Source organism: Monodon monoceros, unplaced genomic scaffold (genome assembly GCF_005190385.1).
Source record: "Monodon monoceros isolate NGI ecotype Baffin Bay Population unplaced genomic scaffold, NGI_Narwhal_1 Super_Scaffold_18, whole genome shotgun sequence".
Taxonomy (NCBI): Eukaryota; Metazoa; Chordata; class Mammalia; order Artiodactyla; family Monodontidae; genus Monodon; species Monodon monoceros.
Window position 1 is genome coordinate 144,292,348 of NW_021703774.1, and position 24,307 is coordinate 144,316,654.

The following is a 24,307-nucleotide window of genomic DNA, read 5'->3' on the forward strand; positions in this document are numbered from 1 at the left end:
AGAGAGAAGTGTCTGGAAAACAGCATTAGAACATGAGAAATCTTGCCAATCCACCCTTTTAATCCTGAGGTTTGTGAGATATGAAGAATGAGTAGCTTCTATTTAAGGGGAAGCAGTGCCCTAAAGGCAGGCCAGGTTTTAGTTAAGGCAAGGGGTGAAGAAGGGGGACAGTGAAGAGGCCGAGCATGTGCAGGAGCTCTTTATTGTGTAGCAGGCACAGGAGGAAGGGAACACTGGGATTGGGATTGAATCCCTGAAGAAAACCTGACTCAAGAATCTTCAGGACCCACACCATGTGGTAGATATGGTCCCAGCCCCAGACCTCAATCTGGCCTCAACCTGGATTGGTTAAATCCAAGGGAATCCAAGCTAGAGAGTTTATGAGAAATCACAACTAGTCCCATGTTTGCTCAGGGCAGTCCTGGGTAAAGTTAGCCCCAATTTAGGGTTAAAGATATAGAAAGCTTCCTTAATTTGACTTTTAGTTCTCTTTCTTCAATTCTGTGACTAGAGTCTGTCCGACTGGTCTGAAAGCAAGTCCACGGATAGCCTGAGGCCAGAGGAGTATCCTCTGAAGTGTCAGCAGGGGCTGTGCATCAGACAGGCCTGACTGGCCTTGGCTGAAGTGTAATAGAGGAGATCCCAGGGATAGGGACTGAGGGATTAGCCTTCACATCTCCATTGTAGCCAGTCTAGCAAGGCCTCCCTCAGATAGTGTGACTACCACACACAGTGCTCCGACCAGCATTCTGCCCATGCTGGAGAATCACAGATAGACACACTATCTGTGCCTTCCTAATGGGTCCAGAGATAAAAACACTCCATACCCATAACGTTTTCAGTTTTCTCATACTGGAAAGAGAATAGTGTGAATTTCCCCTTCAGCATTTTATTTTGCCTGGTGAAGAACATGGATGCCTTCTCAGGGTCTGTCCTGATTGTGGAGTTGTCTAACATTACTCCCGTCCTCACCTCATGCATGGCCACTGTAGTCCAGGAGGTGAGCGGGAACCTAGGATGACTGTGGTCAGGCCTCAGGAAGCTTCTTGCTCTCTTTAGGCCTCCTCTCCCAAGTGCTGCCTGGGTAGCTCAAAGGCTTGTCTCACAGCCTCCCAGCTGAGGGAGGTGGCATTACTTTCAGGGAGGAGACTCTCAGCTAGGAAACTGAGGATAAGATTATCTAGAAGCTGCTGTGCAAACAATCCCTGTCCTAGGGGAAATGCATCAGCCTGCCTCATCCAGACAGGAGGCTGTGGCTGCAAGCTCCCCACATCTCTGCTGGACACAGGGCTCTACTTAAGGTGCTTTCAGGTGTTTTCTGGTCTGTCTTTAGTGACCAAACCTCTTTCCTCAAGGTGTCCAAATTGCTACCTGTTATCTGTCCGGAAGAATCACTGGTCCATTCATCAGCCCAGATTGTCAGCAAACACCTGGTAAGTGCTACCTTGGACAGGGCAGTTATGGGACAGTGTCTGGGTGTACTGAGGCTTGTTCTTGAGAAGCTGGTTTGGGGCTTCTCCCCAAACCAGCTTCTCCCAGCTTCTCCTCAGGTCAATCCCTGAACCTCATTGGCCCCAGGGAAATCCCAAACTGAGTTCTGGTTATAAAATCTTACCTTCCAGCCCAGGCACTCAGGAAGATTGCCTGGACAGGTGCTGAGCCCAGCCACACAGACCCTCTAAGGAAGGTCCGTTATATAGTCTTTGGACTCAGACACAGGAGCTTTCCATCTCTATCCCTCTTCTTACCCTGATTTGAGCACTGTCTTCAGGAGAGCACGTCTGTATACACAAGTGCATGAGTGTGTAAGTTTGATTTGGTGTCAGAGATATTATATGACCTTGTGGCCCTGAGAAATACTGATGATGATCCCTCTTGCTAAAGTGTCTTTGGGAAAGATCCCATTAGACCCAGCTCAAGGGATCTGGAGGGTTGGTTTGCAGTTGGTTGAGATGGGTGGACAAGTTTTTATATTTATATTTGCCTTTTGCAGGTTGGAGTTGACAGCCTCATTGGGCCAGATACACAGATTGGAGAGAAGTCATCCATTAAGCACTCAGTCATTGGTTCATCCTGTGTCATAAGAGATAGAGTGACTGTCACCAGTTGCCTTCTCATGAACTCAGTTACCGTGGAGGAAGGGTATGTTGCCCCTTGTACCCACTTGAGGCAAGGCCCCTGGTATCTCTGGGAGGCTTTGGAGGCCAGTCCAGCCTAGGAAAGGAGTCAGCTTGGGGAGAGGAAGAAAGGGGAAAGGATGAAAGAAGGAATAGTGCCTAGGCCTTGGTTTTGGCTCCATAATATTTAATATGGTCTCTGAAAGCATTTCCATCAGTCTTCTCATACTTACGACAGTTGTAGTCCTGGGAGAAGCAGCCTTCTCTTGCTTTGATATTCTACTTGATGGGATGGCCACAGTAGTGAGCCACTGGCAGGACTGGAATGACACTGTACCACTGTCTAAGGGTCACCTTCCCCTATCTCAGCATCCCACAGCAGCCCTGAAGAAAGCAGAGGCCTAGGAGGAATGGATATATAAGACACTTTCCATTTTTGAGGGAGAGCTTCTCTGTTACAAGTTATAGAGAATCTTTCCCCATTTTAAGACGCTTTAGAATGCCCTAAAATCTTAGTGTATGAACAGCCTGAACTTGGAGTAAGACTTGAATGATGCTTAATAAGATTCTTCCTCTGTATGGACCTCAGGTTTTTTCCTTGTATAAAATGCAAACATTAGTGGTGGAAGAGAGGAAAGATATTACCAATGGTTTTCAGACTTTTTAGAAAGGAAACTTTTTCTTAAGATAAATCTTAAGCAGAAACTCATTATTTAAAACTGATAAAAGCACAGTTGTTTGGAATACAGTGGGGAAGGGGCACTTATCCTTCCTATAGAATGTGAAAACTGATCTATAAAACAAATTTTGAAAACTACTAGGCTAGGGGCCTTCCCTAGTGGTGCAGTGGTTGAGAGTCCGCCTGCCGATGCAGGGGACACGGGTTCGTGCCCCAGTCCGGAAATATCCCACATGCCATGGAGTGGCTGGGCCCGTGAGCCATGGCCACTGAGCCTGTGCGTCCGGAGCCTATGCTCTGCAACGGGAGAGGCCCATGTACCGCTAAAAAAAAAAAAAAAAACCACTAGGCTAGGGAATTCCCTGGTGGTCCAGTGGTTAGGACTCTGTGCTTTTGCTCCCCGGGGCCCAGGTTCGATCCCTGGTCAGGGAACTAAGATCCTACAAGCTGTGCAGCACAGCCAAAAAAAAAAAAAAAAAACCACCACTAGGCTAGATCAGCCTGAGATAGATTCTAGCTCTGACGTCTGTTGATTTCGCTGTCTGGGAACTGATAGGAGAGAAGGATAGGGGAAGACTGAGGCCAGTAAAAGCTGAACTACCTCTCACAGCTGCCCTTGAGGGATTAAGCGAAGCATTTTGGGGAGAGGCAGTACATAGGGATAGAACTAAAGGTTAAGCCTTTGCTCTTTAGGAAGAGTGGCTGATGGAAGACAGTAGACAAGGGTGGAAATGAAAAGTACCATAATAAAAAACCAAGAAAGTTGGAGACCGTTGGGGATATTGGCCACCAAGACCTGTCCTCCCCTAAGCCTACTTCCTGACGACTCCCAGAAGAACCCTGGCAAAGAGGCCTATAGCCTTCTGTCAGGAGTTTGAAAGAATCTTTTCTGGTGAATTTGACCAGCCCAAGAAGAAGAACCTGAATTTATTTACATGAGAGATTTCTAACAGCCCAGTCAAATCACCCTATAGTGAAAATTATGGATGGCAAATTCCATTCATGTGCTGTTTTAGAATCCTTTCCTAAATATGAAGAGATAATCAAAGATTACCAGAGATCTAAAGAAAGCCTCTATCATGAAAGATAGAGACCAAATCAAACAGATAGAAAAAAGCAACTTAAAAAGAGAGACTCTGCAGGGAGAGAAAGATGCTTTCAAACAACCTGTCATTTCAAAGAACAAAAAACAAACTCTAGGAAATTTAAAATATGATAACAGGGCTTCCCTGGTGGCGCAGTGGTTGAGTGTCCGCCTGCCGATGGAGGGGACACGGGTTCGTACCCCAGTCCGGGAGGATCCCACATGCCACGGAGCGGCTGGGCCCGTGAGCCATGGCCGCTGAGCCTGCACGTCCGGAGCCTGTGCTCCGCAACGGGAGAGGCCACAACAGTGAGAGGCCCCGTACCACAAAAAAATATATATATATATATGATAACAAAAAGGAAAACCTCAATAAAAGAATTGGAAGGTAAATTTGAAATTTCACAAAAAGTAGAACAAAAAGGTAAAGAGATGGAACATAGAAGAGAAATTATAGAAAATTAGAGGACTAGTCCAGGATGTCTAACATCTGAATACGAGTTCCATAAAAAGAGAGCTGAGAAATCAGAGAAGGAAATTGTTTAAGAAATAATATAAGAAAATATCCCAGGGCTTCCCTGTGGCGCAGTGGTTAAGAATCTGCCTGCCAACACAGAGGACACAGGTGCGAGCCCTGGTCTGGGAAGATCCCACATGCCGTGGAGCAACTAAGCCTGTGCACCACAACTACTGAACCTGCATTCTAGAACCTGTGAGCCACAACTACTGAAACCACATGCCACAACTACTGAAGCCTGTGCACCTAGAGCCCGTGGTCCACAACTAGAGAAGCCACCGCAATGAGGAGCCCACGCACTGCAACAAAGAGTAGCCCCCACCCGCCGCAACAGAGAAAGCCCACATGCAGCAATGAAGACCCAATGCAGCCAAAAATAATAAATAAAATTAAAAAAAAAAAAAGAAAATGTCCCAGAACTGAAAGATACGAATTTACAGAATGAAAGGGCCTACTAAGGGTCCAGCCCAATGGTAAAAATAAACCCACATCATTGTGAAACTTCAGAACGTCAGAGACAAAGCATGCTACCAACTTACAAAGAGAAAATAATAGATCATATACAACTAATCAGGAACCGGAATGGCTTTGGACTTACCAGTAGCAACAATGAAAACTAGAAGGTAATAGAACAATGCCTTCAAAATTCTGAAGGAAAATTAATCACCCTAGAATTCCGTACTCAAGGTAAGTGTTAATGAAGTGTGACAGTAGAGTAAAGACATTTTCAGACATGAAAAGGTGTATCCCACCAAAATGAAAAGTAAACCAAAAGGAGATAGATGAGAAACAAGAGATCCAACTCAGAATAAGGCAAAAAGAATACATGGGGTGACGGTGAAGGCAGATCCAAGGGTGACTGCTATGCATGAAGCATAAAGGGAGCAGTTAGTCCAGAGTGGAATCCAGGAAACACTTATTTAGGAAGATGAAACTGATAAAATGCCAGATATATATAAACATCTTGAAAAATTTAGACAACTGGCTAAAAGGTTTGAATTAGTAATAACATAGAACACTAACAAAAACAAAACAGTTATTAACTCTGTTTTTAAAAAAGTTGTACAAAAAAGGAGAAGGCATCAGAGTTTGCTATGTGGCTCAACTATGAAATAGAATTAACACAGTCATAATAAACACTGAGCATTGACCAAAATTATGCTATAGCTATATTGAAAGGATGAAGGGTAGGAAGGGAAAAAGGGAGCAGTGGTGGGGAGAAAGGAAAGCTAAATCCTCATCTTCCATTGTGGGAAGTCTATTGACAATGCTTAAAACTGAAAAATTAAGATGTAATATAAGCATGTTATTATCTATAGACATGGAAGTAAATACTGAAATACTCAGCAAAAAGAAGTCAAAGAGTTGTCTCTGGGAAGAAGGAAATGAGTTGAGGAAACAGGGGACTACTATTATTCATAATAAAACCGCCAGAACAATTTGCTTTAAACTTCATGCATGTATAACTTTAATTGCAAAAAAAAAAAAAAAAAAAAAAAGCCAGAAATTTTTCTGGTACACTGCTACCAATGGTGTGCTGATAAATTGTTAACAACCAGTTCTCCAAAGGAAAAAATAAGTGGCCTGATTTGTAGCATTTTCCAATTCCCATGATACAAAGTTTCCCCTATGACCAGTGATGTCAGTGAACACTGAGTTGGGAAGAGACGCTACCAGTCAGCTCTCCCAAGCAGGATGAGCTGGCTCCAGCACAGCACTGATAATAGAAACCTGTCTCAAGTGATTCCACCCTTTCATCAAACACTTCAGGACTCACTCTATGCTGAAGAATGTAGTAGGCAACTGAAGACAGAAAACTACATAAGGCTCAATCTCTTCCCTCAAGGAACTCATAAGCTATACGCAACAAGAAGTTACAAGTGCTGTGATAGAAATCTGTATGGCCACAGAAGAGGAAAGGGTCAGAGAAGACTTAATTAAGGAAATGACTCTTGAACTGAATCTTGAAAAATGAGTAGAGCCCCCCCAGGCTGGAGAAAGGAATGTTCTAGATACATCAAGAATATAAAGTGTGAGAGAGCATATCTTATTTCAGAAACCGCTCCTCATTTTGTTGTTAGCTCAGATTTCACCACTTACAAAGAGGCTCTGCTGACTATCCTCTCGGAAGTAACCTGTCCCAGCACTCCCTGTTACATCTTATTTTCTTCATTATAACATTATCACTGTCTGGCCTTATGTTGTTTACCTGTCTATCACAAGATGTTAGTTTGAGAATGGTAAGTACCTTATCTTTCCGTTTCACTGTTATATCCTGAAGGCCTACGGGAACTCAATAAATATTTGTTATGTGAAAGAATGGTAAATGATTCATAATGACCACAATATAGAATTCAGAAAGAAATGGATATGACAGGAGACAAGGCCATATAAATGGACAAAAGCCAAATCATGGACTATCCTCTAAGGAGTTTAATGGGTAGTGGTAATTTAAGAGTTTAAAGAAAAGGAATAACATGACTAAATTCCCATTTTATGAAGATCATTTTGGCTGTGGTGAGGAGGATGATCTGTAGAGGGTAAATATGGAGGCAGGAAGACTACTGAAATAATCCTGGTAAAATGGAAGAGGTCCTTAACTAACGCAATAGCAGTGGAGATGGAGAGAAGTAACAGGGTGGTAAAAACTATAAAGCATGATGACTGCCTGGATATGTGAGGTGAAAGAGAGAGAAATTAAGGAAAATTCTTAGATTTCTTGCTGGAGCAATAAGGTTTCTGGTGTGCCAGTCTCTAAGACAGAAATCAGTGGAGAAGGAGCAAGATTTGCAGGGTGGGAAGCAGAGAAATGACACATTCCATCTGTGACAAGTTGAGCTCGTGGCACGTGCAGCACTTGCTGTATAGGACTGGAGTTCGGGAAAGAAGCCTGTGCTTGAAGTACAGATTGGGGGCGGTGGGCATGGGGGTGGTAACCGAATCCGTGGATACAGCTGAGACCACCCAGGAACAGTGTGTGGCATTGAAAGAAAAGAAACCAAGACAAAACCTTGGAGAACATCAGTAATTGTAGACATAAGTAAAGGAATCTAAGGTAACTGACAAGGAACGAGCAAGGAAGGAATGTAAGGGGCAAGGGAGAGGACAGTTGGTCGGTGAAGCCCAGGTTTCTAGTTGGGAAAACAGGGTAGATGGTGCTGTACTCACTGAGATGAGGAAGGGAGAGGGAGGAGCAGATTTGTGAGGAGATAAGGCTTGTGCGGGGCACATGGGATTGGAAGTACCTGTAGGACATCCAGGTGTGTGGAGGTAGCTGGTAGCCAGTTTGTGAGTAGAGGTTCGGAAAAGAGGTCAGACCCAGAGACCTCTTCCTGAATCACTGTGTTCTCTAACTTATTTTCCTGTCTCCATTTTTCTTTCTCTTCCAAATCCACCCTTCCAGCATTGGTCCTATGGATGAGAGCATGAGCTTTGGGGTCAGACGGCCAGACGGAATCCTGGGTCTGTCACTTACTAGTCAGTTAGGGGATTGGATTTACCTCTTTGAGCCCGATTTTCTCATTATAAAATGGGGTAAAAACTGGGTTGCCTCATAGGTTTATTGGGAATACTAAGTGAGTTAATAGACATAAAGCACTGAGACTAGTGCTTGGCACAAAGAATGTTAGCTGTTATCATCTTCTTCTTCATTACTTTATCTCGCCTCACAGAGATGACATGTTGCCAGTGTTGTCGTCCTAAAGAATATCTCTGATCATATCCATGTTCTATTCAAAAACTTTTGAAGAATCCCCATTACCTTTAGAATAAAGTTTCAGTCTTTTGGAAGAAGTTGAGAAGGATCAGTTTAAGTTCTACTTTGTACATTTGGTAGAATTCCCCAGTGAAGCCATCTGGTCCTGGACTTTTGTTTGTAGGGAGCTTTTTTTTATTATAGATTCTGTTTCATTTCTAGTGATTGGTCTGTTTGAGTTATCTATTTCTTCTTGATTTAGTTTTAGAATCAAGTTTCAACTTCAGAGTTTCTCATGTTTCTCATGATCTAGCTCCAACACTGGGTCCTGGAATGTTAGAATGAGATGGGGCCTTAGAAATCATCCAGCTCAATTTCTGCATTTCTACAATGAATAAATCTTGGCAATCCAGACTTTTTTCTTATTGTTCCTGTGCTACTCTATATCCCATTCCAGATTCCTACATAAGACTGAGAGATGTCACCATTCTCTTAAAAACCAGAACTACACTTGCCTTTATCCATTTGATCACCTGGTTCTAGAGTAGCTCATGAGGCTTTGTAACTTCCACTCTGTCTCCTCTTGCCTCAGACCTTCCAAGGGAGACAGTGCCATAACTTTCTTGTTTGCTCTAATTGGTAACCTCTCCCTCCCCTCCTGTGGGTGGGCAGACAAAGGAGCAGCTCTCTAAAGCCCACTGTTAGTGTCCTGAATTGACATGAACAGACTTGGTAAGGAAACTAAGGCTCTGTAAGGAACTCCAGCTTATTTCTATGAGAGAAGTTCATAGAAAGACCTAGCATAATATCCCAGAGTCAGTTGCTGTTTGGGGGGAGGTATAATCTTGAATAGCCTAATAAGATTTCTAGCTGGGGAAACAGTAGAGGTTTAGATGGTGGCTGCTACTATTTTTCCAACTAAAAAAGCTTAGGTGAAGCTATAGGCAGCCCACATGGGACTAATGACTAGGAAGGCCATTAGAGACTACCCAACCCTGCAAGTTAGCTTCTGGTGATAAGATGAGACATCTTGCATCCCATATGAAATTTTTCCCATTATTTTTGGGTCATTTAGTTTAGTTTTGTTTTGTTTTTTAATTTTTTTTTTAATTTTATCTTTGGCTGCGTTGGGTCTTCATTGCTGCACGTGGGCTTTCCTTTGGTTGCGAAGAGTGGGGGCTGCTCTTCATTGTGGTGCACAGGCTTCTCGTTGTGGTGGCTTCTCTTGTTGGGAGCACGGACTCTAGGCGTGTGGGCTTCAGTAGTTGTGGCACACAGGCTCAGTAGTTGTGGCTTGCGGGCTTAGTTGCTCCGCAGCATGTGGGATCTTCCCGGACCAGGGCTTGAACCCGTGTCTCCTGCATTGGCAGGCAGATTCTTAACCACTGCACCACCAGGGAAGCCCCGGGTCATTTAGTTTTAATTACTTATAGTAAATTTAGGAAAGGTGATTAAATTGCAGTCATGTGAGACTTGATTATCCTCATGCTATTACATCTGGACTAAATGGCACAGTAGGAGCATGAATTTGTCTAGAAAGGAGTTTCTCATATTCTTAGTCTGCTTGTTTCTGCCAGCATTGGTGAGCTGCTAAGACTTTCTGGATAGTGGCTTGGACACCTGCCCAAGGTCCTCAGGGCTTAAAGGATACTAATAGGACCACCTTGGGGAAGGTGTAGGCAAGACTATGCAGAGAAGCCTCCTGCCTGTCTTTCTGATTTTCAACCATTTCCAATTTATATGACAGCTGATGTTCAGCAATCAAAAGTGAAGTGAAAACTTCATTGTCGAGGCTTCAGTGTCAATCCTGTGTTCTGCATCTTTGGTCCTCTGGTCCTGATTAACATCTCCTGCATTTCCTCCTAGTCCAAGGTGAATGACCCAAGCAGCAGTCTAGGGTAGCACCTTCACATGCAGGCAGGCTGGGGAACCAGGATTTCACCTGGATTTTCCATGCTTTCTACAGGCAGCAAGTGCAGCCCTCAAAGCCAAACAAGATACAGTATTGCTGCTTCTCATTGTTACCCTGAGTGTCCTCTTTACTGACACTCAACTCACTGCCCTACCCACTGAGCCCCTTACTTTTCCACTCCCCTTTATCCCTGACATTCACTGTGCCTGAATTGCCTCTCTTTAGAGATCTTTACCTGTAGAAATCCTACCCATCTTCCAAGGTCCCACATGTATTCTAACTGCTTCATGCAGTTTTCTTGAATTTTCCTAGCCAGAAATTCTCTCTCCCACCTCTCTGTTCCCTGTGCGCCCATCACTTTACTTATGCTCATGTGACACTGCATCTTTCTTTTTTCCTCAACTAGGCTGTAAATTCCTTGAATACAGAAATACTCCTCATATGTCTTTGTATCCCTTAACTCCCAGTACTGTATTTTTTTTTTGGCTGCATCGGGTCTTAGTTGCAGCACAAAGGATCTGTCATTGCCTCAACGCGCGGGCCTCTTTCTAGTTGCGGCGGCGTGCAGGCCTCTCTAGTTGTGGAGTGCAGGTTTTCTCTCTCTAATTGTGGCGTGTGGGCTTCAGGGCATGTGGGCTCTGTAGTTTGCGGCACGTGGGCTCTCTCATTGAGGCACGTGAGCTCAGTAGTTGCAGCATGCGGGCCTAGTTGCCCCACGACATGTGGGATCTTAGTTCCCCGACCAGGGATCGAACCTGTGTCCCCTGCATTGGAAGGCGGATTCTTTACCACTGGACCACCAGGGAAGTCCCCCCAATACTGTACTTTTTATATACTAGACACCTTGTAAGTATTTACTGAATGAAAAATAGAGATCCCTAATTTAAGCCCTCCTACTGTAACTGACTATCTGTCAAAAGAGCCCTGTCAACTTCTAGAAAAAGTCATGAAGTAAGTGCTTTACTCCTTCAAACTCACCAAAATGAAAACAAACAAAACCAGAAGAGGAAGCTTCATCTGTAATAAAACTAGATAACTGCCAAGTACCCATACACAGACTAAAGAATATCTGCCAGACACAATGAAATTTAGGTCAGATCCAAAAAGAGCACCAAGATTTGACCAGCATAAGGAACAGGGGCATGGACGATCTAAAGGAGAAATGGCAAACACCACTTTTGCAAAATCTCAAGGCACATAGAACTGAAGGAAAAAAACATCAAGGCACATAGAAGGGAGAAAAGCAGGCTGGCCTCATACTTTTCTGTGACAACATTTAAGGCCAGAAGACAGTGAAACAACATTTAGAAAATTTGGAAGGAAAACAGTTGTGACCTAAGAATCCTATATGGTTGAAATATAAAATCATCAGAAATACTCCAAGGCTCAGGAGATTTGTCACCAATGAACCCTCTGGAAAACTCTACTCAAAGACATAATATAGCCAATAAGTAATGAAACAAAATACTGACAAATGGGCAGGCTGAGTATAAAAGTGAACTCCCTTAAACATAAAATTAAGTCTGTAGCAGTTAGAGTTGAAAAAAGATCATAATTGTTCAAAGAATTCTGTCCATGTTTCTTCAGTCACACTTTTGTTTCGTTTTGTTTTGTTTTTGCGGTATGCGGGCCTCTCACTGTTGTGGCCTCTCCCGTCGCGGAGTACAGGCTCTGGACGTGCAGGCTCAGCGGCCATGGCTCATGGGCCCAGCCGCTCCGCGGGATGTGGGATCCTCCCGGACCGGGGCACGAACCCGTGTCCCCTGCATCGGCAGGTGGACTCTCAACCACTGCGCCACCAGGGAAGCCCCAGTCATACTTTTAAAAAAACCAAATTATAAAACTTTGGCAAGATCCCCTGGACTTAAGGGACTCCTTCGGACTTTTGATTCATTCCCTACTTGTAACCATTTGCACTAAGCCCATCTTCTTAGACTACTATAACTTATTTCTTTTAAGATTGTTACATCTTGGGAATTCCCTGGCTGTCCAGTGGTTAGGACTCCACACTTCCACTGCCGTGGGCCTGGGTTCAATCCCTGGTCGGGTAACTAAGATCCCACAAGCCACGCGCAGCACGGCCAAAAATAATAATAATAAATTAAAAAAAATAATATTGTTACATCTTTACTTTTATTCCCTCTGAGCCCTTTTTCTTTGCCTCTGCTTAGGGAATATAATTAGATTTCTGAGGAGGAAGACATTTTTCACTACTAAACCTTTATATAGTAAAGGGAGGCACATAGAACTAAAAGGAAGAAATGTTCAGCCTGCTCACTGGAGCCAGTACATTTTAATCTAGAGGACCCAAGAGCAAGAGTGACCAGAGACAGGAAGAAAGTGAGCTGTTTCTTCAAGTATTGTATCTCATTACATGAATTAACCTGGATATATCTCACAAATATGATGTTGAAGGGGAAAAAAGCAAGTTGCAGAAGGATACATAGAGAATGATAGCATTTATATAAAATTTTTAAACTTTGCAAAAGAATACTATATATTGTCTACTAATATATGTAGTAAAAATGCTTAAGAACAATAAATACCAGAGTCAAATAGTAGTTACCTCTGGGAGGAGAAGGAGGGAAACGTGAAATAAAGAAAAATACTTTATTTTTGTATTGTTTTTTGGTGGGTACACAGGTGTTCTGTATATTCTCTGGACTTTTGCGCATGCCTGAAATATCTCATTAAAAATAATACATGTTCTTCATCTAGAGGAACACCTGGACCAGGGCCTCTTGGGCCAAGATTAGGAGCCTCTGGCATCTGGAGAGATATGGGCAACTCAGCCATAATCTTTGGGCTGAAGGAGACCTTTAGTCACATGCCTAAAAAGCCTACGTGTATCTCCAGTTCCTTGCTCTTTTCTCCCCAAGGTTATGAGTAAGTTTAGAAAGCGTGCCAGCTAATCCCCAGAGAAGAACCTGCTTGCCCTCAGAGTTAACTAAGAAGTTTCATGGCTCTTTACCAAACACTGCCAGTCAGCAGCTGAGGCAGAAGCCCATGGCACCGTGGATAGTCACTTACCACTGTGTAGGCTTGGGCACATTGCTTAACTTCTGTGAGCCCCACTTTTATCTGTAAAGATTAGAATAAATACCACCATTCCTGCAGGTTTGCTGAAAGGATTAGGTTACATAATAAATATAAAGTGCTTTGTGTAGTGACTGAGCTGTATTAGACATTAGATTTATGTGAGTTCCCTTCTCTCCTGGAATAAACTGAAGAAAGTCCTAACTAAAGCCAGAGGAGGAATGAGAATTTGGAGGCACTTCTGCTTCCCAGGTGAGGGCTTCTTCTTCCTGTCATATGTTATGGTATCTTGGCAGTGATCTTACAATAGGCCTCTGTTTTTCTCATGGCCTCCTCTCCACTGAAGCATTAGGGTTCTTGGGGTAATTTCTCAAGGCCTGCAGCTTTGCTTAAAATTTGACACCACCAAGAAGTGAGGACCAAAAGCCCATTAATCTTAGCCATCTCTGAGCAGCTTGTTAGAGAACACAGCCAGGCATCGGCACAGCAGAGTCCTTAGTACCAAGCTGAGAGTTAAAAGTAGGATTCAGAAACTGTAGTTCTGGCACTGGGGCCAGGTCTTTTCATGAGCTGTATAGGAAGTCACCTCCCCTCCTGCTTTAAGCACTGAGGAGAAAAGGCAAGGTCTTTACTGTGGATTGGCGACCTGGAGGGGGGCTTGTTTGATATGGTAGTGTCTGTCCTTCCCCTCCAGCCTGAGCAAACACACATACTACCTGTAAAATCCTTAACGTTGGAGTTCTTTCTGGACAAGAGGAAAGCTAAATTGGCTTAAAATTTTTCCAAATTACCTCAGCCTTGCTAGGTGACTTGTGACTGCAACAATGATCATGGGAAACAATTGAAGAAACAAGTGGTAGAAAAGATTTCACACTCACTAAGCATTTTGTCGTCTCAAAGCCTTTCACAGATCCACTGAACAAGAGCTTCAGAAGAGCCCCCAGTTTCCCATCAATCAACCACTTTTTCCCTATCACGTCTGCAGACTCTCTAGTGGTGGTTTATTTGTCTCAGAGGGAGTTAACACACAAACTGGATGAGACAAGCAATAAAGCAATATGGGGGTTCCTGAGACCTTAATCAGACCTGTTAAACATAAGGAGAACCCAGGCTATCCATTGCTATAGAAATCTGACCTCAGTCATTCCAGATTCTTCCTTCCAGAAATGGTTCCCACTTGTGTCCCAGATTCCAAAATAGCCATTTAGTACTCTCTAATTATGGCTGCTGGAGTTCCTGTTGGCGGTTTCTTGTTTGCTGACTATGTTTACCCCTAGCCTAACTCCAGAGCACGCTACTACTCTTAAACGAATAAGTAGGAAGCATCCCCTTTCTCCCATTTTGAAAAAAGAAATGAGACTGGTTTCAGTGACAAACTAGTAGCCAGTTGTAAGCCTGCTATGTCTCAGAAGCCTCTGTGTCTGAGGCTTTCTATACTTCCTTACTCTTCTCTTGGGGTGAATTTTCCCCTAGGAGCAGGAGTCACCCTAACCGCTGACTGGACTGCTTTTCCTCAGGCAGAGGGCAAATTGGAAAGTGCTGGAAGGTCCCTTAATGCCCACCCACTGAGTGTATCCTGAGTCTGAGCCAAAAAACAAACTAATACTAGGACTTCCCTGGTGGTCCAGTGGTTGAGACTCACTCCACACTTCCACTGCAGGGGGCATGGGTTCGATCCCTTGTCGGGAAACTGGGATCCCACATGCCGCATGGTGCAGCCAAAAAAAACCTAAAACTGTTTCTACCCATCTCTAGCCCACACCACAGAGGTGCTGTGGCTTTGGCCTTTTGCTGCTTTCCGACAAGCTTTAACCTTCTAGAAGAATAGAGATAAAGAAGGCTCTGGAATGCCATAAAGTGCTAAAATTCCTTTTTGGCAGTTTACTAAAGTTTTGGCATTTGAGAAGAATCTTTTTCTTTTTGATATTTATTTTATTTTATTTATTTTTTGGCTGCGTCAGGTTTTAGTTGCAGTACATGGGATCTTTTGTTGTGGCGTGTGGGCTTCTCTCTAGTTGTGGCGTGTGGGTTTTCTCTCTCTAGTTGTGGTGCGTGGGCTCCAGAGCGCATGGGCTCTGTAGTTTGCGGCACGTGGCTCTCTAGTTGAGGCATGCAGTCTCAGTAGTTGTGGTGCACGTGCTTAGTTGCCCCACAGCATGTGGGATCTCAGTTTCCCGACCAGGGATTGAACCCACGTCCCCTGCATTGGAAGGTGGGTTCTTTACCACTGGACAACCAGGGGAGTCCCAAGGAAGAATCTGTTTTTTTAATGGCCTGTACATGATAGTTTTAGTCCTTGGAATGGCCTCTTTTCCATCCCCCACGCCTCCTGGGTTGCTTGAGGATTTTTTTTTTAGTTGGTGTTTTGTTTTGTTTAAATGGATACTCACATCCTTCCTACTCACCTCTTTCTCCCCTCCAGCTGCCCATTTCTGACTCTTTAGGGTATTAAATATTCCCTTGTTAGGATAGACCTCCTTCCACAGAGCCATCTTGGCTCAAAAAAACAACTAGGCAGGCCTTCTCTGGTGGCATAGTGGTTAATAGTCCGCCTGCCAATGCAGGGAACACGGGTTCAAGCCCTGGCCTGGGAAGATCCCACATGCCGCGGAGCAACTAAGCCCGTGCGCCACAACTACTGAGTCTGTGCTCTAGAGCCCGCGAGCCACAACTTCTGAGCCCGCGTGCCACAACTACTGAAGCCCGTATGCCTAGAGCCCGTGCTCCACAACGAGAGAAGCCACCGCAATGAGAAGCCTGTGCACCCGTAACCAAGAGTAGCCCCTGCTTGCCACAACTAGAGAAAGCCTGCGTGTGCAAAGAAGACCCAACGCAGGCAAAAATAAATTAAAAAAAAAAACTAGGCAGTCCCAGGCTTCCTCTAGCCTTTTCTCCCCTTAATTTCTTTCTTTTTTTTTTTTTAACCTTATTTATTTATTTGGTTGTGCCAGGACTCCTTAGTAGCGGCTTGCTGGCTCCTTAGTTGTGGCATGCAAACTCTTAGTTGCGGCATGATGTGGGATCTGTTTCCCTGACCAGGAATCGAACCCAGGCCCCCTGCATTGGGAGTGTGGAGTCTTAACCACTGGACCACCAAGAAAGTCCCCCCTTAATTTCTTTGTATGGCATTATGATTAAATGTATGAATTCTGGAGTCCAGCAGACTTAGTTTTGAAATTCCTACTTGGCAGTTATGTGGTTTTAGGTAAATGGTTTAACTTCTCTTAATCTGTTACCTCATCTGTAAAATTTTGTTATTTCTACTACATCAGAGGTAAAAATGGTACTTCCAGAATGATTTAGGAATGTCCCAAATGATTTTACTGATGAAATGGCTAGATTTGTAGGTCACTCCTGTAATGTGTATAGAATATTTAGCACAGTACCTGGCCTGAGGTAGATATGCAATAAATGCTAGTGAAGATTTTCAAAAGGACTTTTCCCCCACCCACCAGTCCTCAGAAGCCAAGAAGATGCTTTTTAAACACATTCAAATGCTAGGAGCCAGTGGAGCTCCTCTTGAGAGTGTTGCTTTTATGAGTAATCTTTTATGTAGCATGGAGTTGGTTTAAAAAGCATCCTTTTTTTTCTAAACGAGTATGGTTTTGATTAACCAGGTTCTATGATGAGAGCTGTGGGGCACCCACTGTTTCCATAGCTGATCTCCTGGGAAGATTCATGGGATCTGAGCCTCCAATGAAATTTGGTATATATTCCCAGATGAGAGACAGGAGCAATGGATCAGCCCAGGGACCAGGGCCAGCTTCCACCCCCAGACCAAAGGAAGAGAGATTGGATGGAATTTAGACCTCCCAGTCTGGGGTGCCTAAAGAACTGAAGGCAGACTGGTTGCTCTTTTCAGGCTTTGGGGGAATATCATTATGAGCATATACAAACTCTGGTCTTCTCTAAAGCCCAGTCCTCTCCTGGCCCAGCTGTGCCATTCTGTCTTCTAATGATAAGCTTGTAGCCATTAACTGGACTGGCCAGCTAGTCCTAGCATATGGAGGAGCCAGAACCCCCAACCCATAGTGACAAGGATAGTGATGAGAGCCAGGGACACTCCCTAACTTGGTTACTGTGTTACAGAAGCAACATCCAGGGCAGCGTCATCTGCAACAATGCTGTAATCGAGAAGGGAGCAGACATCAAGAACTGCCTAATTGGAAGCAGCCAGAGGATTGAAGCCAAAGGTAAACCAGAAACCAAATTACAATCACAGGTGCCATTTTTTACATATCACAGTAACACAGATAATGCTCAGTGCTGGTGAGAATTGGGGAACAAGCATATGCATACACTTCAGGTGAGAACATAAATTGATAAAGCTATCTTTAGGAGGGGATTGACATCACTGTCAATTTTTTTAACTTTGACTTTACAGTTCCATTTTTAAGAATTTATCTTGTTAGATAAGCTCATATATATTTATGCAGCCTTACTACCAAAAAATTGAAAACATAACAGAAAGATCTGATGACCCAGATTGGCACCAATACTTTACAGTGGCTGTTAGGCGTAAGAGAGAAGGGCCAGTGATCCAACAAAGGCTCTGGAACTAGCTCTGGCCTCCTGCAGTCCTTGAGTACCTCATCTGACCTGATAGTTAAGAGAGAGAGTCCCATAGATTCTTGGCCTGGAAGAAGGTTAGCAGCTTCTTCAGAAGCCATTTTCTCAGAGCCATCCTCAACTGCTTAGCGATGATGCTGTGAGCTTTACTGTTAGCGAGCTCTGCACTGTAGCTGTAGAAAGACTGTATAGTGCTAGAGAGACATGCAGACATCAGGATTTCCCTGCTGGGCTGGTCAAATTTGAATGGTCCATAATTTGGCTGGGTATTTTTAACCAAAAAGTAGACAAAGCTCACGATCAGTAAGGATGGCTCACTCCTTTTCAGATTATTCCTAAACCTAAAATAGGATGGGATAGGGGAGTTGCTGAAGGAACTAAACCCACCAATTCTGAATTGGTGTAAGCCACATCATTTTCCTTCTCCCAGTAAGTAGAGGCCTTCTTCAGTTTTTTCTCCTTCCCTTTTTAAAGTTGTGTGCTTCCCTTGTGAGCTTTAGACTGAAACAGACCCGGGTTCAGATCTCAGCTGTGCAACTCACTGGATGTGCACCAGGTTAAGTTTTTAATTTCTTGGCCTCAGATTTTTGAAACTAGAAAAATTGAGACAATAATACCTATCTTGGGGCTTCCCTGGTGGCGCAGTGGTTGAGAGAGTCCGCCTGCCGATGCGGGGGACGTGGGTTCGTGCCCCGGTCCGGGAGGGTCCCACGTGCCGCGGGGTGGCTGCGCCCGTGGGCCATGGCCGCTGGGCCTGCGCGTCCGGAGCCTGTGCTCCGCGGTGGGAGAGGCCGCAGCAGTGAGAGGCCCGCATACCGCAAAAAAAAAAAAAAAAATCCTATCTTGGAGGATTGTTGTGAGAATTAAATACAGTTAAATGTTTGTTTTGAGGAGTACAAACAGCTTCTGGAGCATACCAGGGGACTTAGAGCTCCGTATACACACCATGCTCTTGTGCCTCTCCATGCCTTTGCACATGCCCCCTCTCTCTCTGGAATTCTTGATGACTCTGCCCAAGTGCTTTCTCTCCCTGACTCTTCCCATGATTCCCCACAGTCAAAATGAGCATTCCTTCCTCCTCTGCTCCTTTGTCAGTACCTTTATTAAAGTACATACACAAGTTATGGCTATTATTTATGAATCTACCTTCCCTACTAGACTGAGATCCTCAGGCCAAGGATTGACTTATTTCAATATGTATCCCTAGCTCTCAGAACAGGTCCTGGTTTATCGTAGATAGTGGGAAGGGGAGACATGAGTGAATGAATTTTGGATCCATAAAGGGAATATGGGGGCATTTCAGGGCAGAGAGTTCGGGTTCCAAGAAAGGCATTTGTGAGATAGTTGCAGTTATCATGAAATCTCTTCTGGCTTCTCTTCTAAACTTACGCTGATGAAAGAACCACATGCAACACCAATAAATGAACTGGGGAGATGTGGCCTTGGCCTGAAACCACCCTTCAACCTTTTTCTTCACTTGAGACTAGATGCAACTCTCCTCTTCATTGCCTTTCTTCTCACATTTCAAGTGCTTTCTTCTTCTACGTGTGAGAATTGTCATTTCTAAGAGGCCTTTCCTGGGTGTCACTAGTTTACCAATAAGGTTCTTTGTTATAAGCATCATAAACTAATAACTCTGGCTGATTTAAGCTGATAAAGAATTCATTGTAAAGGTAGGTAGCTCACAGCTCTAAGATAGTTGCAGAATCAAGCTTAGAAAATGGGTTACAGCCAAGATTTACACTCCAAATCATTCTGGTGAGGACACTGCTGCCATCCTTGCTGAACACTGGTTATCACAGCTGGCAGTGCTACTCCAGCCGCCCAGCAGGTGGATTCTCTCTGGTTCCTACTTTTTTGTGTGGTGGCCCAGCCCAAGGTTTGTGGTGGCTGCATTAACAGGTCAAGCCTAGATCCTATACCCCTGCCCTAGCTGCAGGGAAGGCTGGCATTTTTAGTTCAGTTAGTAGGAGACAGACTCCACCCAGCGTCTCACCAGAGAATCTTTGAACAGGAGTGTTGGTCAGCAGCAGTGCCCCAGCTATTGGTACTTTCTGCTGTGATCCCGTGCCAGCTGAGAGTATGAGTTTAGGTGAGAGGGCTGAGACACCAGCTTGAACTCCAGCACAGGAGGCATGGATGGCCCTGCCCTCCTAGAGTGCCACTGGCCTACAGCTATTGTTTACAGCTTTAAAATGTTCTCACGTGCATTGTCTTATTGGATTCTCATAAAAGCCATCTAAGGTAGGGATTCATTATTGACCCATTTGGTGAAGTGGAAACTGAGACTTTGAAAAGTTGAAATTTACCCAAGGTCATAGCTAGTACATGACAAAACTGGGTCTTCAGCCTGAACTATCGACAGCCTCCAAAAAGACCAGAAGAAGAAGCCATTCCTGGCTTGCCCAGCAGAATTTGGTCATTGATACCCTTTTTCTCCCTTTAGTCCATCTTTCTCGGACCAATAGGAAAAATATGTTTGGCCTCCATATTATGGCTCTTACTCTCCTCAGGAACATCAGGTCTTAGTTCTTTCCCCTGCTCAGCATACCACTTCACCCAAGCCTACCTTTGGCTTGCAGAGAAACTTGTTTTTTGAGCATCTGAGGCCTGTTGGTTGTTTCTTTTTTTTTTGCAGTACACGGGCCTCTCACTGTTGTGGCGTCTCCTGTTGCGGAGCACAGGCTCTGGACACGCAGGCCCAGCAGCCATGGCTCATGGGCCCAGCCGCTCCGCGGCATGTGGGATCTTCCCGGACCGGGGCACGAACCCATGTCCCCTGCATCGGCAGGCGGACTCGCAACCACTGCGCCACCAGGGAAGCCCCTGTTGGTTGTTTCTTAAAAATAGGATTCAGAACACCAGCCTTTTCTCTGATTCCATGGAAGGCCTTGGAAGAGATCCCCAGAGCTTCAAAAGCAGCCGCTCAGCTGGTCTGTGGGGCTGCTTTCTTATCCCATCCCCTCCCCTGTCTCCTCATTGCATTTCTCTGTCCTGCTTTGTTCTCTCCTATTTGGGTTTATGGCCCCACACCATGTTTCTTCCACCTCCTTCTTGCTTCTTTGTCTTTGTAAATTATCTCCTGCTCAGCAAAAAGTAGAAACATCCCCTAGTGCTTTTCTTCTTTCAGTCCCTCCTGGAGCCAGGAGCTGCTTCCTTTTGTTGTTTTTACTGGCATATTTGAATGAGTGAACTCCATTTGCCACTGCCCTAGGGTGTCCCTCCTTTCTTATTTGCTGGAACCTGGAAGCTCACAGTTTCTGCTTGTTCTTCTCCCCACTTCCAGCAAAGTATTGGTGCTCCTTTCTTTTACTTTGCAAGGACCCCTCTTCATTCTGTGTGCAGAATGCATGAATGTCAACGGAATGCCAGTATTGAGGCACATCTCCCATCAGGGAGCATAGGGATGTGCCAGCCAAACCCCTAGGATGTCACAGGCTGCGGCGTCTCCTGCGCTTTCTAGCTCTAACTACATGCCCTCTCCTTAACGGTCCTGAAGGAGAGATGGCCAGGGAAGTCATCTGGACTTTAAACTGGAGAACCCCAACATTTCTTGCTCTGTCCTCTATGCTAGAGAGACCAATGCGTCCAGCACAGTAGTCAGTGCCTTCCTGCCACAGGTACTCCTGGCCAGTCACCTGTTCCCACTATCACTTATCTTTTTTTTTTTTTAATATTTATTTACTTATTTATTTTGACTGTGCCTGGTCTTAGTTGCTGCACACGGGATCTTCGCTGCGGCATGCGGGATCTTTAGTTGCAACATGCAGGCTCATAGTTGCCACATGTGAGCTTCTTAGTTGCAGCATGCGGACTTCTTAGTTGCAGCATGCAAACTCTTAGTTGTGGCATGCATGCGGGATCTAGTTCCGTGACCAGGGATCAAACCCAGGCCCCCCGCATTGGGAGCCTGGAGTCTTACCCACTGGACCACCAGGGAAGTCCCCACTATCACTTTTCTTTGAGGCTGAGCCACACTGAGAATGCAAATTCCAAACCATCAGTGCAGCAATCAAGACCTGTTAACTATGGATGACCCAGACAAACATAACTCAGGTCCTCACTAGCAAAGAGTCAGGAGATGGCAAAGTCCCCAGTCAGTCTTCCCCCCATGGAGGGATTTCAGGAAAAAACATTCATCCTCAGAAGCAATGCCGTCCCCTCTCCAAATCCCAGTCATTTGCATGCCACAGAGTCACCACATCCATAGCAGTCTTCTACACCAAAAGTGGGACTATCGTAACCCAGCGTAGGCCCCTCTGCCCTTTTTTAGCACTACCAGGAGAACAAGGCATTTTCTAACAATTCTGGCTTTACTCACCCCACCCAGCATGCTCAGTTAATGAGATTATCTCTGGCAAAAATCCTGGCAACCAAGTTTGACCTCCTGCTCAAGCCAACTGAAAAACCACAGCCAACAAAGTCAAAACCTGGGAAACTAATTGGACATTTCATCTGAGTCTTTTATTACTGTCAGTGAGAGAACTTGGACCTCTTCCCTGGTCCCGCAGTGATCAGTCCTTTGGCTGTGAAAGTAGACCTGATGGGTACATAGGTCAAGTCCTGGCTAGCAGGAGTCCTCCCCAGCTTCCCAACAGTGCAGCTTTTCATATGTGACTTGTCATTCCCTTCTACCTCACTGGTTTTTTTCCCAACTTACTTTCCTCCCTTGTACTCTTCCCTTTAGGATCTTTCCCGACCTGATTCCAGCCCAGAACTTTTCCAGTGTGTTTATTGGAGCCTCCTTCCAGCCCTGGCCAAGCGGAACTAGTACTGCTTGTTTTTCCCCTTCAGGTTTCCTCCACCTTACTGAATCTCCATAAAAATACATCTTCCCCCAAAATGCCAGATACAGTCTTCCTCCCCTGAGTCCCAGTGATGGTGCAGGTATTAATTTGGAGCCTAGCAGAGCAGAAAAAGGTGTTGTTTGCCTCAGCCTAACCCCTCATTAACCCCTCTGGTCTGGAGCACTGAGGACCAAGAAGTGTTAATGAAACTGGCACTGTCTTCAGAACATTCCAGTGTCCCTGGAAACTAGGAAGAGACTGGGTGAAGGAAGAGCAGATGTCAGAGTCTGGTTATGAGATGATGTGGCTAACTGATGGCTACAGAGGGATAAAGGGCAAAGAGGAGCTTTTGGAGGTGCCCTGGGAAGCTAGCCAGAGGAGCGTTTCCTTTGTTCTTTTCTGGTCAGTCTTACCTCAAGGTAGAGCCTGATTGACAGTCACACTCCAGGACCAGCCCCAGCCCTAGGGAATTTAGCAGCCTGAGCAGTGTCTGGGCCTCCCTCCCATTCCTCTCACTGAAGGAAGCAGATTGCTATAAAGTATAAAAAGAACACCTCCTAGGGCAGGAGTACACAGGCCAGACCCAACCACGTCCTGTAACTTCCGTTTAATACTTATCAAGCCTCTTTACATCAATTATCTTATTGAATCCCCACAACTTCGTGAGGAAACTAAAGCCCAAAGACATGAAATAATTTGCTCAAAGTCAAATGACCAATAGAATTCAAATCTCTATGGCTCAGAGCTCTCCTATTCTGCACTGTCACCTTTTCTTCTCACATGAGATTGCCTCTGTCAAATACAATGCTGAAACAAGAAAGTCTGTGAAAGGCCTAGACCTTGGTTTCTCTTCCTACTGGAGAACATTAGAGAAATAGGCCCGAAGATGCTCTGGACCCACTAGGACCTTTGCTGTAATGCACCGGATGTGTCAGTTATATTCTCTTTGACAAGGGGATTGGAGGCCTTCTCCTCCATACATGCTCCTTTTCCCACTTCTCTACCCTCACATAACCCCCAGAACACACACACCTTCAACAAACAATTACTGCCTATCTTCCAGGCTCTGGGAGGCTAGGAGTGTAAAGATGAGTAAGATTTGCCTCTTGCTGTCCAGCTGCTCACAGTCTATTATAGAGACTCAGATGAGTAAAGAAGTAAGTGCAGGGGCTTCCCTGGTGGCACAGTGGTTGAGAGTCCGCCTGCCGTTTCAGGGGACGCGGGTTTGTGCCCCGGTCCTGGAGGATCCCACATGCCGCGGAGCGGCTGGGCCCGTGAGCCATGGCCGCTGGGCCTGCGCGTCCGGAGCCTGTGCTTCGCAATGGGAGAGACCACAACAGTGAGAGGCCCGCGTACCGCAAAAAAAAAAAAGAAAAAGAAATAAGTGCAGTAAAGTTTCACAGGTATGATGGTAGAAGACTGTCAGGGTTAATTATGGACAGAAGAGAGAAATTGGTCAGTTCCTGGCACAAGGATCAGGAACACCATCTCAAAGGAGAGAATTTAGGCTAAATCTTAAAATTGTTGGCTATTTACCAAATATACAAAAGGGAAGAACCTCTCGAGCAAAGGAGAACCATGTAAACAGGCACCTGACGGCAAAAAACAATCTGATATGTTGGGAACTGAAAATCATTTGGAAAATCTAGAATATAGTGTGTAAGGGAGATATAGCAAGAAACAAAACTGGAAAGGTAGATAGAACAGAGGACATGTCTGAAATCTCAAAGTCTCCACAGCTTCAGTCAGAAACCCCCTTTCTACTGACAGAGCAGAAGTAGGCTCCAGGCTGTGGGCAGTATGAGCAGAACAAAACATCTCTTTACTATCAAACTTGGTCCTGTCGTTAACGATCTTCATTTTGCTGCACCAAACCCTTCTGAGGCTGAAGTAGAGCCTCAGGAAAGTCAGT

General features: G+C 44.9%; 1 protein-coding gene and 1 non-coding gene across 2 annotated transcripts in view; both read left to right on the forward strand.

Annotated features, from left to right (window-relative positions):
• EIF2B3 (eukaryotic translation initiation factor 2B subunit gamma) overlaps window positions 1-24,307 on the forward strand; it is a 157,798-nt gene that overhangs the window by 131,797 nt on the left and 1,694 nt on the right. The window contains exons 9-11 of the mRNA XM_029228142.1: window positions 1,356-1,433; window positions 1,994-2,142; window positions 17,129-17,232. Of these exons, the coding sequence (XP_029083975.1) occupies window positions 1,356-1,433; window positions 1,994-2,142; window positions 17,129-17,232 (331 nt within the window). The remainder of the gene's footprint in view (window positions 1-1,355; window positions 1,434-1,993; window positions 2,143-17,128; window positions 17,233-24,307) is intronic.
• TRNAK-UUU lies at window positions 3,156-3,228 on the forward strand. Its single transcript has one exon. It is a non-coding gene; the product is annotated as a tRNA-Lys (tRNA).